Source organism: Oncorhynchus keta, chromosome 12 (assembly GCF_023373465.1).
Source record: "Oncorhynchus keta strain PuntledgeMale-10-30-2019 chromosome 12, Oket_V2, whole genome shotgun sequence".
NCBI classification, from domain to species: Eukaryota; Metazoa; Chordata; class Actinopteri; order Salmoniformes; family Salmonidae; genus Oncorhynchus; species Oncorhynchus keta.
In genome coordinates this window covers 33,382,649-33,401,935 of record NC_068432.1, presented here as the reverse complement: position 1 = coordinate 33,401,935, position 19,287 = coordinate 33,382,649, and the positions used below count along the sequence as shown (strand labels likewise).

At 43.0% G+C, this 19,287-nt stretch overlaps 1 protein-coding gene across 11 annotated transcripts in view; it reads left to right on the top strand.

The window, feature by feature from the left end:
• LOC118375829 (AP2-associated protein kinase 1-like) overlaps positions 1-17,921 on the top strand; it is a 48,462-nt gene extending 30,541 nt beyond the window's left edge. The window contains exons 10-21 of one of the 11 annotated variants that reach the window (XM_035762443.2): positions 2,509-2,669; positions 3,460-3,599; positions 4,519-4,914; positions 5,395-5,531; positions 5,807-6,030; positions 6,210-6,311; positions 8,634-8,729; positions 11,025-11,129; positions 11,378-11,479; positions 12,999-13,154; positions 13,599-13,700; positions 14,110-17,921. In XM_035762443.2, coding sequence (XP_035618336.1) covers positions 2,509-2,669; positions 3,460-3,599; positions 4,519-4,914; positions 5,395-5,531; positions 5,807-6,030; positions 6,210-6,311; positions 8,634-8,729; positions 11,025-11,129; positions 11,378-11,479; positions 12,999-13,154; positions 13,599-13,700; positions 14,110-14,210 — 1,822 coding nt within the window. In that variant the 3' untranslated portion in view covers positions 14,211-17,921. Of the gene's footprint in view, positions 1-2,508; positions 2,670-3,459; positions 3,600-4,518; positions 4,915-5,394; positions 5,532-5,806; positions 6,031-6,209; positions 6,312-8,633; positions 8,730-9,202; positions 9,253-11,024; positions 11,130-11,377; positions 11,480-12,998; positions 13,155-13,598 lie in introns of those variants that run through there. The other 10 variants (XM_035762442.2, XM_035762440.2, XM_035762441.2 and 7 more) reach the window with 10 other exon arrangements.
• Positions 17,922-19,287: the final 1,366 nt, after the last annotated feature.

The window sequence follows — 19,287 nt, the reverse complement described above, 5'->3', positions numbered from 1 at the left end:
ACTCTCTAAGTTTGTTTTACTCACTGCTTTAGCACACTCTGCCAACCTGGATGTCTTCGTCGTGTCTGAATCCTGGCTTAGGAAAACCACCAAAAACCTTGAAATCTCCATCGCTAACTATAACATTTTCAGCCAAGATAGAACCTCCAAAGGGGGTGGTGTTGCAATCTACTGCAAAGATAACCTGCAGAGTTCTGTATTACTATCCAAGTCTGTACCCAAACAAGTCGAGCTTCTACTTCTAAAAATTCACCTTTACAGAAACAAGTCTCTCACTGTTGCTGCTTGCTATAGACCTCCCTCTGCCCCCAGCTGTGCCCTGGATACCATATGTGAATTGATTACCCCCATCTATCTTCTGAGCTCGTGCTACTAGGTCACCTAAACTGGGACATGCTTAACACCCCGGCCATCCTACAATCCAAGCTTGATGCCCTCAATCTCACATAAATTATCAATGAACCTACCAGGTACAACTCCAAATCCGTAAACACGGGCACCCTCATAGATGTTATCCTAACTAACTCGCCCTCCAAATACACCTCTGCTGTTTTCAATCAAGATCTCAGCGATCACTGCCTCATTGCCTGCATCCGTAATGGGTCTGCGACCAAACGACCACCCCTCATCACTGTCAAATGCTCCCTAAAACACTTTTGCGTGCAGGCCTTTCTAATTGACCTGGCCGGGGTATCCTGGAATGACATTGACCTCATCCCGTCAGTAGATGATGCCTGGCTATTCTTTAAAAGTGCCTTCCTCACCATCTTAAATAAGCATGCCCCATCCAAAATATTTAGAACTAGGAATAGATATAGTCCTTGGTTCACTCCAGACCTGTCTGCCCATGACCAGCACAAAAACATCCTGTGGCGTTCTGCATTAGCATCGAATAGCCCTCGTAATATGCAACTTTTCAGGGAAGTTAGGAACAAATATACACAGGCAGTTCGGAAAGCTAAGGCTAGCTTTTTCAAACAGAAATTTGCATCCTGTAGTACTAACTCCAAAAAGTTTTTGGACACTGTAAAGTCCCAGCTGCCCACTGCTCTGAGGCTAGGAAACACTGTCACCACCGATAAATCCACTATAATGGAGAATTTCAATAAGCATTTCTCTACGGCTGGCCATGCTTTCCACCTGGCTACCCCTACCCCGGTCAACTGCCTGGCACCCTCTACAGCAACCCACCAAATCCAGATAGCTGATGTTCTGAAAGAGCTGCAAAATCTGAACCACTACAAATCAGCCGGGCTAGACAATCTGGACCCTCTCTTTCTAAAATGATCTGCCGAAATTGTTGCAACCCCTAGTACTAGCCTGTTAAACCTCTCTTTTGTATCGACTGAGATTCCCAAAGATTGGATAGCTGCCGCGGTCATCCCCCTCTTCAAAGGGGGTGACACTCTAGACCCAAACTGCTACAGACCTATATCTATCCTACCCTGTCTTTCTAAGGTCTTCGAAAGCCAAGTTAAGAGACAGATCACCGACCATTTCGAATCCCACCGTACCTTCTCCGCTATGCAATCTGGTTTCAGAGCTGGTCATGGGTGCATCTCAGCCACGCTCAAGGTTCTAAACAACATCATAACTGCCATCGATAAGAGACATTACTGTGCAGCCGTATTCATCGACCTGGCCAAGGCTTTCGACTCTGTCAGTCACCACATTATTATTTGCAGACTTGACAGCCTTGGTTTCTCAAATGATTGCCTCGCCTGGTTTACCAACTACTTCTCTGATAGAGTTCACTGTGTCAAATCGGAGGGCCTGTTGTCCGGACCTCTGGCAGTCTCTATGGGGGTGCCACAGGGTTCAATCCTCGGGCCGACTCTCTTCTCTGTATACATCGATGATGTTGCTCTTGCTGCTGGTGATTCTCCGGTACACCTCAAACGCAGACGACACCATTCTGTATACTTCTGGCCTCTCTTTGGACACTGTGTTAACTAACCTCCAGACGAGCTTCAATGCCATACAACTCTCCCTCCATGGCCTCCAACTGCTCTTAAATGCAAGTAAAACTAAATGCATGCTATTCAACCGATCACTGCCCGCACCCGCTCGCCCGTCCAGCATCACTACTCTGGACGGCTCTGACTTAGAATACGTGGACAACTACAAATACCTAGGTTTCTGGTTAGACTGTAAACTCTCCTTCCAGACTCACATTAAGCATCTCCAATCCAAAATTAAATGTAGAATTTGCTTCCTATATCGCAACAAAGCATCCTTCACTCATGCTGCCAAACCCTCGTAAAACTGACCATCCTACCGATCCTCGACTTTGGTGATGTCATCTATAAAATAGCCTCCAACACTCTACTCAACAAACTGGATGCAGTCTATCACAGTGCCATCCGTTTTGTCACCAAAGCCCCATACGCTACCCACCATTGCGACCTGTACGCTCTCGTTGGTTGGCCCTCTCTTCATACTCGTCGCCAAACCCACTGGCTACAGGTTATCTACAAGTCTCACCAACTCTCACCTTTTTCCCCCCAGACTGACAAACCCCATCCCCACCACTGAGACCTCCATCACGCCCCGGCAGAGGCCCAAAGCGGGCCATGCCCAGCCCAGCGCTGGAATCCTACCCATCCAGCCGGCTGCCCTCACCCCTCGCAAACGGGCCAACCTACCTGCCGGGGGGGCCCTTCCTCTTGGTATGTACCCACCCTCACTCTGCCTATTTACTGCAACTACTATGCTTGAAAATATGGAGAGTGGTACTCAGTAATGTGTTGTATTAGATTTGTCCCAAACATAACACTTTGTACTTCTGAACTTATTTAGGCTTGCCTTAACAAAGAGGTTGAATACTTACTCAAGATATTTCAGCTTTTAATTTTTTATTAATACAAATAAATAAATAATGTATTTCCACTGACATTATGGCATATTGTGTAGGTCAGTGAAAAAATATTTGTAAATTAATCCATTTTAAACTCAGGCTGTAACACAATAGCATTTGGAAGCTACTCTAGAGATAAACAGAAGTGACTGAGGTAGATTCTCTACCCTAATGGCAATAGCTAAGTTGGAGAAAATGGAAGTAAATTAAAATGGCGGACAGTGGGCACTAGCCATGATAAATAAATGTATGCCTAAGTGGGCATGTACCCAAATAAGCTAGCTAGTTAACATCGAGCTGGACCTGCACTGACCTAAAACAGTTGTTTTGCCCTCTTTTCTCGGTAACTCAAAGAAATGCCTCTTTGGGTGCAAACTGTTCAGAACATACCAGCCAAATTTGGTTGAATTATAAAAAAAATTTGATCTTAGTTATATTTAGTCCAACATTATATGGCTCTCTTTAGAAACAAATGACTGGTATGCTTAGAATGTCTCTCAACAGTTTCATCTAATGAGGTCTTGCCAGTGATGTATATAGCATGCAATATATTTTCTTAGTTTCATGGCTTGTATAGTAACCATATACTGTATTCCTTGCAGGAGTGAACTTAAACCTTGCCCAGCAAGCGGCAGCCCTCCAATCACAGAAGGCACAGAAGGCACTTCAGCCAGCGACCGGCCAATCACATAACCCTCCCAGTGAGGCAACACCCCAGCTGGGTGGTGCTCAGCAGAAGCAGGTAAACTCAGGCAGCCAGCTAACACCCAAACCCACAGCCATACTACCCTGCATCCCACTCCTGGCTTCTCTCTGAAGCTAAGCAGGGTTGGGTCTGGTCGATCCTTGGATGGGAGACCAGGGGTTGTTTGTATCATGCGTCTCAGAATAGGAGTGCTGATCTAGGTTTCTGCTGCAAAAATAACTGCCATCACCAGGTGGGGGTGGATGACGTATCTTCTGAGCATCTGGAAGCGTTTAATGAATCTAATCAATTATAGTACAAAACCCTGCCAGCTTAAAAAAAAAAGGATTTAAGTGGGTTAATATAATTATGGTTATTAGCAACAACAACAAAAAAATTCTAAAGAAAATGTTCCTCTTTACCCTCTAACGGGTCTGGTAAAATTTATTTCAAAGAAATATAGCTAATTTATTTCATAGGATTTTGTTGCTTAGTGACAAAGCCACTTATGCCAGCTGTAAAGTGCCATCTGTGTGACAAGCTGCTGCCTCAGGGTTGGGTTATTGTTCAGCCAACCTTTGTATAGACTGTCATCATGGAACAAGCTTAGATAAGTAGGTCATTGAAGTGCAGGAAACTCTTGACCAAACAGAGAAGAAATGTGCATTAGGGAGGAAATTGGATGGAAAAAAACATTACCACACAATTGCACCCCATTATATTTTCCTGGGATTACATTTTTTACAGTCTCCTCCTATTGCAACAATTGGTCCTTAGTTTTTAGGTAGGTAAGACAGTTTTACGGTATACCGGTATATAATTCTGTGTGAAAAAGTGAAGTGTTATGCAGGTGAACCCATGATAACAGCCACATGCGTTCTTAGTGGCACACTGTGTTGTCTGTGTGTGAAGCAGCTTCGTCTTCGTTGTCTCGGTTTTTTGACACTGTGTGCTGTCCTACGTCTTTATGTGGTAGCCAGGACAGTTGCAGCAGCAGCCTATCGAAGTAGTGGGAGGAGTCCCACCTATGCAGACCATGGCGGAGGCCCCGAGTACCCCTCAACAGGCCTTGCCTCCCCCGATGGCCAGTCCTTCCCCTCAGAAGGCCCAGGCTCCGTCCAGCCCAGCCCCACCCAAAGCCCCAGCACGTCGTAAGCAGGCCAGCCAGAGCCAGACCCAGCGGCAACCATCTTCTCAGCCTACTCCAGCCCATCCTTCAGCTGCACAGCAGCCTACAGCTCGGCAGCAACCAGTTCCTCAACAACCAGTTGCCCAGCAACCAGTAGCTCAGACAGAAGCGGCCCAGCATCCACCTGTCAAGACCCAGTCCACTCCTGCCGAGACCAGTCACAACACAGCTGAGACTGAGACGGTAACATACCTGCAGTCTGCACCGCGTCTGCTCCCTGAGCTGTCAGACACACTCAAAGCCTGCTTGAAAATGACATCAGGCCATCCATTGTTCCACCCAGCCATCTATCGTCATGCCAATGCCATCAGCCTTCATCATTTTGCTGTCTTTCAGTTTTGCTCGTTAGTGTTGTTCTCTCAGTAACTTGAAAAACTCTGCATCATTGTGAATGTTTGAATGACCCTCATTTCTGTGTGATGGACTTTTTTTCCCTGTCTGTTTTTCACTTCATTTTACTTTGTTTCCCTCATTTTCTTTAGTGTTGTATGTATTTGTATTTGCCATTGAAAGTGAATCATTAGTGAGTGTTATTGGGATTTGTTATTTTTCATGAGTCGTCCTGTTGAATTCTTCTCCCTTCAGTTAGACTGTGAGATCTGTATCGTTTATATTATATTTGTTCTTCTATTTCCTCTCTCTTTCTCTGTCCCTCTGTCCAAGACTCCGTACCACTCTCCAAAGACAGCAGAGCTCACCCCGAGTAACGTTACCCAGAATACAGTCGTTGGGCTACCTGGAAGTGACTTCAGCCTACTACTGCAAGAGGCCACAGCAGAGGATGACCTCAACCAGTTAATGTAAGATATGCATGACATCATCACCAGAAATATCATCCTTAGTTAAATATGTCTAGTTTTCAATGTGTAATAAAAAGCATGAGCTGGCGCACACCCACTGAAAATTGTTTTGTGTAGAGGTGCGGACGAACAACGAATAAACTGTAAACTATAAAAATAAATAGAGTCGCACACTCTATATATCAACTCCTAGTATTGAATTGGGTAAACCACCAACATTTTGGCATCACTGCTTCAGTGAGTTGACCTCTTCCGGCATTTATGTGTTTTTCCAGATCTGTCGGTACATCTCCACCCAATTCCACCCGGTCCCTTCAGCAGAGTGTGTGTGAACCAGCACAAGACGGCAACTTTGCTGCCTTTGCCCATTCCCCTACCCCTGGCCCTGCCACGGGTTCCCCCACGCAGCCCGCCTGGAACCCTTTTGGTGATGATGACTTCTCCAATCTCAGTGCAGAGCAACTGATTAACAAAGACCTGGTTGATGAACAGGCTGATGGTGAGGCTGTTTGTGTGTGTGGACATGTGTGTGTTGCACACACAACGGAATACCGTGTGTTTTCAGCTAGGTGAAGAGAGAGGTGCAAAAAATACACCCGTAGACCTCATTTCCTCTGCTGTAATCGTATTTCCAATCAGATAAAGCTGTATCATTCACTTTGACCTTATCGCTATTAGACGTGGCTGCAGAAGCAGAGGTGGAGACGGCCCCCACAGAGGAACTGATACCTGGCCTGCTGGAGGTCTCCTCCCCTGGGGAAATAACCCCCCAACCTGCTGGTGAGACCCTTCTCATCTCCATCACTCATAGGGGTTCAGTCCTCTCTGGCTCAGTCAGTAGAGACTGGTGCTTGCAACGCCAAGGGTTGTGGGTTCAATTCCCACTGGGGCCACCCATACCTAAAATGTATGTATGCACGACTAAGTCACTTTGGATTGAAGCGTCTGCAAAATGGCATATATTAATATTATATTAATCTTCCTACAGTATACAGTGCATTCGGAAAGTATTCAGACCCTTTGACCATTTCCACATTTTGTTATGTTACAGCCTAAAAATGTATTAAAGTCGATGGCTTGATAGTTTTTGCAGACCACACAGCCGTCATACCACTCAGGAAGGAGACGCGTTCTGTCTCCTAGAGATGAACGTACTTTGGTGCGAAAAGTGCAAATCAATCCCAGAACAACACCATAGGACCGTGTGAAGATGCTGGAGGAAACAGGTACGAAAGTATCTATATCCACAGTAAAACGAGTCCTATATCGACATAACTTGAACGCCCACTCAGCAAGGAAGAAGCCACTGCTCCAAAACCGCCATATAAAAGCCAGACTACGGTTTGCGTCTGCACGCGGGGACAAAGATCATACTTTTTGGAGAAATGTCCTCTGGTCTGATGAAACAAAAATAGAACTGTTTGGCCATTATGACCATTGTTATGTTTGGAGGAAAAGGGTGGGAGGGGGCTTGCAAGCCGAAGAACAAAATCCCAATCGTGAAGCACGGGGGTGGCAACATCATGGTGTGGGGGTGATTTGCTGCAGGAGGGACTGGTGCACTTCACAAAATAGATGGCATCATGAGGTAGGAAAATTATATGGATATATTGAAGCAACATCTCAAGACATCAGTCAGGAAGTTAAAGCTTGGTCGCAAATGGGTCTTTCAAATGGACAATGACCCCAAGCATACTTCCAAAGTTGTGGCAAAATTACTTAAGGACATCAAAGTCAAGGTATTGGAGTGGCCATCACAAAGCCCTGACCTCAATCCTATAGAAAATATGTGGGCAGAACTCAAAAAGCGTGTGCGAGTAAGGAGGCCTACAAACCTGCCTCAGTTACACCAGCTCTGTCAGGAGGAATGGGCCAAAATTCACCCACCTTATTGTGGGAAGCTTGTGGAAGGCTACCCGAAAGTTTGACCCAAGTTAAACAATTTAAAGGCAATGCTACCAAATACTAATTGAGTGTATGTAAACTTCTGACCCACTGGGAATGTGATGAAAGAAATATAAGCCCAAATAAATCATTCTCGCTAATATTATTCTGACACTTCACATTCTTAAAATAAAGTGGTGATCCTAACTGACCTAAGACAGGGAATTTTTACTAGGATTAAATGTCAGGAGTTGTGAAAAACTGAGTTTAACTGTATTTGGCTAAGTTGTATGTAAACTTCTGACTGTAGGTTCACACACTTTTTTATTTCCTCATCGACTATTGGCACTCCAGGTGTGTGCCTTTCCAAATCATGTCCAATCAATTGAATTGTCCCCAGGTATACTCCAATGAAGTTGTAGAAACATCTCAAGGATGATCAATAGAAACAGGATGCCCCTGAGATTAATTTTAGAGTCTCATAGCAAAGGCTCTGAATACTTATTGATGTAAATAAGCTATTTCTGTTTTTTTTTTACTGTATATACAATAAAAAAAATAATTATGTGGGCTATTGTGTGTAGTTTAATGAGGGGGGAAAAATGAATCAATTTTAGAGTAAGACTGTCATGTAACAAAAAGTCAGTGTCTGAATACTTTCCGAATACGCTGTATCTCCCATAGCTCCCCTTCCTTTGTTCTTCCTTTAGCAATCAGATCCTCCATTCTCCATTACAATCATCTCCAGTGACACACCCATAGAAATCCTATAATTCACTATTCTATGTCATACTATGGACTTAGGAAGGGAACTCTGTTACTCCTCCACTCTCCAACCAAGGTGCAGGAACTGAGGAACTGAGGAGCTACTGAAATGAAGAGAAAGTTCAGCAACTCTTGGAGGACAGGAGAAGTTCATAAAAGTGCATATTTTTTCCTGCTGAGTGAATGGTCCTCTGTGACCTCATCAGTAGCAATCTGAACTCTAAGCTCAGCAGAAATCCCTTTCTGAAAGCTTTCATTAACTCTGCGAGCTCAAAATCCTTAGCTAGCTAAGCTGAATAACTGGCCAAGAAAACACTGTGTCTTTGCCTTGAACTATCCATGCCCAATCATCTCTACTTATCAGACGCAGATGGACAACATGCCATGCTTTGTGTATCTCTGCAGTGTTCATTAGTCTACGTCTGTTTTGTTGTCTTTTCTCTGCTGCACCAGTAGAGCAATCTGAAGACATCCTTGGACTGGATACTGGAGAGTCTTTGTTGACTGTTCTGGTCCCTTTCAGCACCCTAGCACTCTCATACACTCCAGGTAAGGTTGTGTCCCTTTTTATTTCTAAAAGTACACTTCAAATCACTTACCCCACATAGAGCATCAACACGACATACTGAGATGCTGCATTCGTAAATCCACTCTGGAAATCTACTCCGAGTTCAGAGCACTCAGGTTTGAGAGTGCCAGAGTGCAGAATAACTGATGCATTTACAAAAACATGTCATGCCTGTTGTTTTAGACAGGTGCCAGTAAACATCAGGCTGAAAAACAAACGCACCCTTGGAAACCACACACAATTACTGTTCCTTAGTGGTCATGGCAACGTTTGGCTGTTTTAGTAAGTGGTTGTCAAAAACCATTCCAAGCCTAATATTCTTTTAATTAAGTCAAAAATGGAGCTCAAAATAATGCAGTACTTCATGTTGTAACGTGTGGGATATTGCTCTAAGAAAGCAAAAGTACTGGTAATCATGTTGCTAGCAGTGATGTACAGTGCTCTCTTTCCCAAGTTAAAGGGGCTAGAGTGGACTTGTGCTGTGCCTTGGTCCATGACTTAACTGTAAGTACAGAGTGGAGAGGCAGGAAGAGAGCAGATGTGTGCATGTGTTGTGTTGGGAGATGACCTGGTGTGTAGAGTGGTCTTTAGGGGGAACCCCAGATAGTGGATGTAGCTACTAGACAGCTCTCTCTGTGTAACTGTGTTATGCATCTGGTGTGAAAATAACGTTTCGGGTTTGGTGGCTGTGTGAACAAACGTCTCGATGTATGCAAGATATTCTAATCGCTTGTTAACTGGCTTGTTGGAATGTGATGGGAAGTTGACCTTGTTGGAATGTGATGGGAAGTTGACCTTGTTGGAATGTGATGGGAAGTTGACCTTGTTGGAATGTGATGGGAAGTTGACCTTGTTGGAATGTGATGGGAAGTTGACCTTGTTGGAATGTGATGGGAAGTTGACCTTGTTGGTTTTTTATAACTTTTCTTCAAAGAGAACGGTTCCACTGCAAACAGTTTCTCTGCTTGAGGTGAACCTTTCATTCATCTGTAGGGCGCTATTCTTTTCTTTATTTAGCTATATTCTAATGCGTCTCTCTCAAATTCTTTGTCTTAATGTCATTCTTCAGCCATTCTGTTATTATCTTTGTCTTATTCATCTGTAATTCATGAATTTATCCCCAACCTCTTTCATTTCCCAATTTTCTCATTCCCTCCATCTCTGTTTTGTTTAAGCTACTGGTACGTAAAAAAAAAAAAAAAATCTATGGTTTTAGTTGCATTTCTTATATTATTGATTACAAAACCCTTGAAAGCTAATGTAAAGGTCAATAGCTTCATTAAACAATTGAATACCGTTCCAGTTCCTTCAGGCTCCTATTGATGAAAATAATATCAATGGTGATAATGTAAATACCATGGCAGGTTATCTCCATGGGGGCTGTCAATCACTTCTGACTGGAAAGCTGCACTTGATAAACGAACATTACATCTCAGCCGTATCAGGTTATTTGGAACTAGGATACACAATTGGCCAGTAAATATAAATTAATCAGCAATGTTTAATGTTTGCTCCCCATGAACTAGGAAACGGGCCTTAACAACATGAGTGGGTTGAGTGGTTATAGTTGTAGTACAACAGCTTATCTGTATAGGCCTATATGTAAGCGATAAATAAGGACGTTCTGTACATTCTCTGAAAGTAATAGATGACACAGGCTTGGAGGACGTGCAGCTGAGTCCATCCACGGAGTGCATATTAGTTCCAAAAAATGTACATTAGCTTATCTATATAGGCCTATATTTATGAAAATGTATAGGATATTGTGGTCTCTGTCCTTGCATCACGTTATGTGCTGGAGGCTCAGCTGTACCATCATGTTCCCGCATTAAACACCCATCCTCTCACATTCCCTATTGCCTAGTTCCCTTGCCCTCAGTCCTATTTATTATTTGTCCTTCACCTTCTCTCTCTTCCTTTCTTCACCCCTTATCTCCATCCTCTCACATGCCCTATTGCCTAGTTCCCTTGCCCTCAGTCCTATTTATTATTTGTCCTTCACCTTCTCTCTCTTCCTTTCTTCACCCCTTATCTCCATCCTCTCACATTCCCTATTGCCTAGTTCCCTTGTCCTCAGTCCTATTTATTATTTGTCCTTCACCTTCTCTCTCTTCCTTTCTTCACCCCTTATCTCCATCCTCACAAATTCCTTAATTGCTTGACCATGTCAAATGCAGTATTTGCTAGCTAGAGTGTTGCTGCCACTCACTTTTTCTTACTGTTCTCTCCCTTTCCATGTACTCTTCCTCGCTCTTCATTTCTCTCTGGGCCTTTAGAGAAGCTTATTGAGGGACTGAAGTCCCCAGATACACACCACCTGCTCCCTGACCTCCTGTCCATGGCTGATCCCTTTGGCAGAACGGTGGTGGAGGCTGTTAATGGTATGGTAAAATACTTTCACTGCTGGAGATTTCATTGCTGTACACACTTTGTTACATTTGTTTTTCCCAATGTAAATGTTTTACCGTGGAATGCTACATCGCAATATCCTCTGTCTGCCCTCAGTGCACCCTTTCTTCCTCTCTCCCTCTCTCTGCTTCCATTTCTCGTTCTCTTCCTCCCCATCTCCCTCTCTCTGCTTCCCCCTCTCCTCGTCTTTGTCTCTTCCTCCCTCTCTCTACATGTACAGTAGTGGGTCCAGCAGAGAACTCTCTTTTGAGTCTGGACTCTCTGATCCCTGGTCTGGAGGCTCCTGTGTCCCAGTCTGAGACAGATTCTACACTGCTTCATGGTTAGTTTCTGTCTCACAGGCAATGCGACACACAATCTAGATGCTTCCAAAATTGAATGCTACAGTGGAAGAAGATAATTTAGATCTGACGAAACCAACATTTTTTGGTTTCTGTTATTACTGATAATACCACCTGCCTCGACACTGGTCTTTGATCATTGTATAAGGTTTTCAGAGGACGGAGTGGAGCCAGCCCATTGAGTACAATGAGACTGTCTGATTGATATTTTGAGTGTCTGTCTACCCAGCTAACAGTTCTAGGGAGATTGAATGTAATGTTACCCGTAATGTTCCCCTAATGTGTGTCCAGTTTTCCGTTAGGGGAACATTCTATCTATGTTAGCAAAAACCTTCTGTCAACCTCTTTAACGTATTTTGGTGTGAAAGTTAGGAGAACATTCCCTTAATGTCTAGAATGTGGTTACAATGTTCTCAGAATATTCTACAACGTTCTAGATGCGTTTTATGGAACGTTGCAAGAACATTTGTGTCCAGTTTTCTCAGGTTTAGGAGAATATTCCATCAACATCACATCAAACATACACAGAACGTGGTTGCCATGTTTTCAGAATATACAATATTCATGTTCTAAACACGTTTCATGAGAACGTTGCAAAAACATTCCTGTGTATCAGTTGTCAGGACGTTGCCTGATGGTCCCAAAGAAACATTCTCCCCCCAAAAATGTTTTTGTTACACATCACGCCTTGTTACTGTTGCCAAGCCCATTGAGGCCCATTGCGTGCAGATCAACCTCCACTTAGGCTACTGCTAGTAGATTGAGCACTGTGCTCAACAATGCCTGCGAAAGTGGTTTCAAATGGCTAATAATCAAAACCACAAAGCAATGTAAAACAATAAGACATGATCACTGAAAGTAACTAATCAAACGTTCAAGTAGATCTACCGAATAATAGCAGTTTTGGAATTGATAAAAGGAAGTTGAAGCTAAGTCATTTTTTTATGCTGGACTTCATATTAGTGTTTGTGAAACACCAAAAGAATACCTCATGTTGGAAGTACTGAAAAAGCTGATGCGGATAGTTACCTCATTTTTTTATGGTTTCAAAGGAAACCTCCCCATACCCCGACTTACGGTTGGATACTTTGATGTTTAGTGCCTCTATGACCATACATTATATACTATAGCATGACATTGAGAGCTATTTGGAACACACATTATTTTTCATCCCTTTTCCTTGTCGCTTACAATCTAGCTATTATTTACCTTTATTTAACAAGGCAAGTCGGTTAAGAACAAATTCTTATTTTCAATGACAGCCAAGGAACAGTGGGTTAACTGCCTGTTCAGGGGCAGAACGACCGATTTGTACCTTGTCAGCTCAGGGATATGAACTTGCAACCTTTCGGTTATTAGTCCAATGCTCTAACCACTAGGTTTCCCTGCCGCCCCATTATATTATACTTGATACAGTAATATATTTTGGCCATATCCTGAACTAAACATTCCAGTCTAACCCTTGCCCCCCCTCCCACTCCTCTGCCCTCCCTCCCGCAGATCCCCTGCTTGGGGAGGACTCTCTGCTGGGTTGCTCTCTCATCTCTCCCCCTTCTAGAGCCTCCTCTCTCTCCTCTGCTCCCGCTTCTGCTGGCTTTAGGTCTGTTCTGGAAGAGTTTGACCTGGCATCTGGGGGTTCCACCCAGTTTCTGTCAGGTAAGGCTCTGTTTCCAAAATCACACGTCCATAACAAGCCCAAACTGGACCACTTAGTCCCACAATTGGAGAGGCAGAAGTGCTGCCACTTATACTTGATGTGTACCGTAGGAACAAATGGTTTGGTTCTCCCTGTTAGGAAGCTAGCTGTTCTCCCTGTTAGGAAGCTAGCTGTTCTCCCTGTTAGGAAGCTAGTTCTTCTCCCTGTGAAGAGAGAGACAACTACACTAGCAGGCTACTGACTTGCAGTCTAACTCTAACCCTCTGTAGTTGTGTGGCACACTGCTCTGTAACTCCCCTTATCTGCTTCCTCCTCTATCTCTCTCCCTTTCTGACATTTCTTATTCTTCCTTTATACTCTTGGTTGTGCTGCTTGCTTTTCTCAATGCTTCTCCCAAACACCTTAACCTCCCCTTCCTCCATTCTCGGCTCCATCTTCTGCAGACTCTTCTGATCTCCTGATCCCAGGCTTTGAGCCTCCACCCAGTGCAGAGACAGTCAACGAGGATGAGTTTGACCCCATCCCTGTCATGGCCTCCTCCCAAGGTAAGCCCAGTGGGCTTCCAGCCTTCAGACCAGAGGCAGGGACAGGCAGGGAGTCTCTGTCCTGTCCCACTAAGATTGCCATTCATACCTCAACCAGGGTCAGAGGAACTCTGGGATTTGATTCCGGTCAATGTCCTCAGTAGTGTATTAAACCCTGTTCCCTCTTCCCCTTGTAGATTCATCTGAGTAGCCATCCTCGCATCCTTTGTGTAGTTATTCCGTAACATTCTTAGATTGTATCTGGAGAGAAATTCCTCTTCCTGTCTTTCTCTGTCTTCTGTAACCTTATCTTTTCTCCCTCTTTTCCCTGGCACCTGTTCTTTCTTACTTACCTCCCTTGCTTTTCCCCCCTGTCCCCCCTGCTTTGCCTTGGCCCACCTCCCTACCGCACTCCTCTCTGTCCGGACAGTTTCAGGAGGCCACTCTCGAAGTAACAGTGGCAGCTCTGAGTCCAGCCTTCCCAGCCTGGCCCGCTCCCTGCTCATGGTGGACCAGCTCATAGACCTGTAGATGCCGGTGGGGAGCCGGGACACTAAAGAGAGGGGGAGTGGGGGGATGGAGAGACGAGGTAGAAGTATTGATGCTGGAGAGGAAAATAGACCCCACCATTTGTCGTTACACCCGTACACCATTCATCACCAACGCTTGTTCCATGGGAACTCCTGCTGTCATTCCGAACGCACTGGGCGATAGAGTTCTAGATCCATAATCATTGTCCTGTCTGTGTTTGTCCCATCATGCCTCTGATATTGATTCCCGTCATGTCCACCACTTTTCTTCTTCCCCCCTCTGCCCTCTCATTTCATGCTCTCACAGCATTTAGGCCTATGTTCTGTTGCCTTCTGCGGTCATCATGGCAAACAAGTTCATGGCACACTGCTTCTAGCTTTTGCGTTCATGGCACCCTAACAATATAACTTTTGCTTTCACGACACACTAACTTTTTCTAGCTTTTGTATTTGTCACTCTAACTTGATCCAAGAGTTCTTCTTTCTGTAGACCAGGGTCAAATGTTTCACCATGTTTCAATCCTATCTCTCTGGTCAGTCTTGTCCTGTAAGCAGCCCAGATAATTCCACTCTTGTTGTTAGTAGATGTTGTTATGGTGGACAAGTAGATGTTTTGTCTCCTGCCTTTCTCCAGGGTTATATTTATATTTCACTTGGATTATTATTTGCGCACATTCGGTAACAACAATATCACAACATTGATTTATTCTAAACATCTTGAGTTGTACTGTAGAACGTTGAAAAAAATGGTTGTCTGTCTGCCAATTTAGTTTGCCACACTTCAGTGGCTGAGTTTTCAGGGATTGTGTTTTAACCCTTAGCGTGAGGTATCATAGCCGGCGTGATGGGATAGATGTCAATATCAAAAAGGACTGATTACTCCACCAGCTGGTCCAGAGATTGAGCCTCCCTGTGGACGCATCCTCCCAGCTGCCATTAGCAGAGCACTGTAAGAGCCACCAGGCATGTTACCTGTCTATGGTCAAAATGAGCTAGGAAGTTATTCAAAAAAGTTATAAGTTAGCACCAACATATCTTAAGACTTTTTAAAGCCTACATTAACATAAATATGGAGCTAACAATCCCAAAGGAAGAAGCTAAGATTTAAAAACACCAGCTTGGCTCGGGACTCAGCTGCACATTGACAACATTGATGCTTTTCTAAAGCATTTGCTTGTTTTCCTCTCGTTGACCTCTCCTTAGCCTGACTATACAGACCGTCGGTCAATATCATCCCTTTCATTTCAGCCTGTTTGTGCCCACGCAATCCTTTCATTCTATTCAAACATGCATTCCCACAGAAAGTCCATTCCTACTTGTACATAGATCCTATATTCCAGTAATTTATCAGCCCTACACAGTGTAAATGTATGTATATCTGCAATACCCACATACTCTGATCCAGTGATCATACGTGTGGTTCCTCTCGTGTATAAAGTTAACGTTACAAAACATGTATGTCCTCTGTTACTCATCGGTCATCATAGCTTACATTGTGAAAAAAATATCTAGAAAAGTTGATTTCATATATAGCTAATAATAAATGTGAATATGAATAGAGTGTTAGAGAATGAATGTATGACATTAATATCATTATAAATAAAGATTAATATATTTAAATATAATTCTTAAGATGACTATTATAGACAAATACTTTGTTTTTCCTGTGCAGCTGTGTTTTTTCCACCATATTTCTCCCCAGATTCCTATTGTGACATTATCATAACATACAGTTGTGACAATCTTAGCTTTGATCTGTTGTTGAGGGTTGGGTAGGATTTCTCCTTCAAGTAGTGTCTATTAACTTGCCTTGACCTAAGGAGGGTTTTATTGCAAACAAAGTAGTTTGTTGTACATTGGGACCGCAACCCAGGGAGCTTTACCATGTCTTATACTGTACCATACTTAATCACGCTGTACAAAAGGCAGAGAACTACAGTCGTTGCTGAAATAGTGCTCTACAAAGCCATGCTTTCTCCACGCAGATGTTATATTATCAAAAAGATGCATATCGAAGCATGACCGTGCTGTTGAATGTTCTGTTGTGTTGGTAGACAGTGTTATCATCGGTGTGTGAATGTGTGAACATACAGTAATGGAACTCCTAGCCAGTCTGACTCGTTGGATGTGATGCGGTTGTGTTGTTGTCTAACCTCGCTGCAATAACTGACATCTATAATGATGTTTGTGTTGACTTCGTCACATTTGAAAAGCACAGGCCCTCTTAATTAAATAGCGCTGAGTTCACTCTGTTGCCCATAGAGGAAGCCACTGTTTTTGAGAGCACATCAGTGTCTCTCTGAGTGGACCACTAGACTCAGTGATCTGACTGAATTTGAGGAAAGGAATATATTGGTTATCAGACAGAGAGGGGCAAGCACTACACAGGACTCAACACTATGACCACATACACGTCAGAACCTATGAAGATAGGAATGCTCACTATACATTTCAAGGAATTACAGATAATTGCTCTACTGCAGTTTTCCAAACAATGCATGCCAAGCAACAGCACTTATTGGCAGTATTCTAAAATTCAATGTTGTGTCACATCTATCTCAAGCTGAAGTTCACATCTTATCCCCTCCACTACTGTACAGTCTAGTCATCTGCAGACACTCATGAGGCTATTGACCTATGCAATCTTTGCTTCTTCCTGTAGACAACACTGTGCTGTTGTTCTTGGTAAAGGTCTTGCCCTCCAGGTAGTTACACTTGTGTTGTTGTGAAGAAGAAATCCTTCATGTTGCCCAGTTGTTTTTGGCAAAAGTGGAAAAAGCTGTTTCTGATGACCATTGTTCTCCTGAATGTTCTGGATCTCTGTCCGTTCATATGACACCTAATCCCTCTGAATGTTCTGGATCTCTGTCCGTCTATATGACACCTAATCCCTCTGAATGTTCTGGATCTCTGTCCGTCTATATGACACCTAATCCCTCTGAATGTTCTGGATCTCTGTCCGTCTATATGACACCTAATCCCTCTGAATGTTCTGGATCTCTGTCCGTCTATATGACACCTAATCCCTCTGAATGTTCTGGATCTCTGTCCGTCTATATGACACCTAATCCCTCTGAATGTTCTGGATCTCTGTCCGTCTATATGACACCTAATCCCTCTGAATGTTCTGGATCTCTGTCCGTCTATATGACACCTAATCCCTCTGAATGTTCTGGATCTCTGTCCGTCTATATGACACCTAATCCCTCTGAATGTTCTGGATCTCTGTCCGTCTATATGACCCCTAATCCCTCTGAATGTTCTGGATCTCTGTCCGTCTATATGACACCTAATCCCTCTGAATGTTCTGGATCTCTGTCCGTCTATATGACACCTAATCCCTCTGAATGTTCTGGATCTCTGTCCGTCTATATGACACCTAATCCCTCTGAATGTTCTGGATCTCTGTCCGTCTATATGACACCTAATCCCTCTGAATGTTCTGGATCTCTGTCCGTCTATATGACACCTAATCCCTCTGAATGTTCTGGATCTCTGTCCGTCTATATGACACCTAATCCCTCTGAATGTTCTGGATCTCTGTCCGTCTATATGACCCCTAATCCCTCTGAATGTTCTGGATCTCTGTCCGTCTATATGACACCTAATCCTGCGTCAGCGCAGTCATTTCTGTGTGCACCTTCTATTTTTGTGAGATAACTAAAGAATTACAAAGAAAGGGATGTTGAATAAACATATACATGTGAATGTACTTTTGTTTTGACTATTGATTGAGTGACTGAAGGGAGTTGATTGCTGAGAATTTGACCCTGTCATGGTAGTCATGTGGTTAACGTGATTTATTGGCAGACAGATTGATTCAGATGGAGAGGGGCGACACATTTAGCTAGCTGTTATCTTTTAGACACTCACTTCTACTAATGGGGATCCTTAATAAATACAAATACTCAAGTACAATCAATTAAATAATGTACTGTGAATTAATCACAACTTATTATCATCTTATTTACATATGCGCAGAGGTTTAATCACATTTGGGGGATGACATTGAGTAGATTTCATACTCATTATGCAAAATGATGTTGAAAAAAAGTGTTTTCCAAACGTTGAAGTTAGGTTAATTTTAGGTTCTGAATGAAAAATGAAATGATGTCATTTACAGAGGGTGAAAATATGTATTTTTTGCTCATTCATTCAATGGCCAGATTTCAGCTGCAAATTTCATCTCAATAAAGTAAGCAATCTATCACATGCTTTTTAAAGTCCATTTAATATAGGAAAGGTGAGCCAACTGCAACATAGCATATATATTATTGCTCCCATCTGTCACATGCACTTACAGTACCAGTCAAAAGTTTGGGCACACCTACTCATTCAAGTTTTTATTTTATTTTTTATTTTTACGATCTTCTACATTGTAGAATAATATTGAAGACATCTAAACTTATGGAATCATGTAGTAACCAAAAAAGTGTTAAACAAATCCAAATATATTTTATATTTGAGGTTCTTCAAAGTAGCCACCCTTTGCCTTGATGATAGCTTTGCACACAAAAAAAAGAAAAAGATTGACTTCAGATTATTTTTGTCGTTGGCCTGCACACAATACCCCATAATGTCAAAGTGGAATTATGTATTTTTACAAATTAATACAATTGAAAAGCTGAAATGTCTTGAGTCAATAAGTATTCAACCCCTTTGTTATGGCAAGCCTAAATAAGTTCAGGAGTAAAATAAAAAAAGTTCCATATACTCAGTGTCTAATAATAGAGTTAGAATTATCTTTAAGTTCCCTCAGTCGAGCAGTGAGTTTGAAACACCAATTCAACCATAAAGACCAGGGAGGTTTTCCAATGCCTTGCAAAGAAGGGCACCTATTGGTAACAGACCTTGAATATCCCTTTGATTATTCATTACACTTTGGATGGTGTATCAATACACCCAGTCACTACAAAGATACAGGCATCCTTCCTAACTTAGTTGCTGGAGAGGAAGGAAACCACTCAGGGATCTCACTTTGAGGCCAATGGTGACTTTAAAACAGTTAGAGTTTAATGGCTGTCATGGGATAAAACTGAGGATGGCTCAACATTGTAGTTACTGCACAATACTAACCT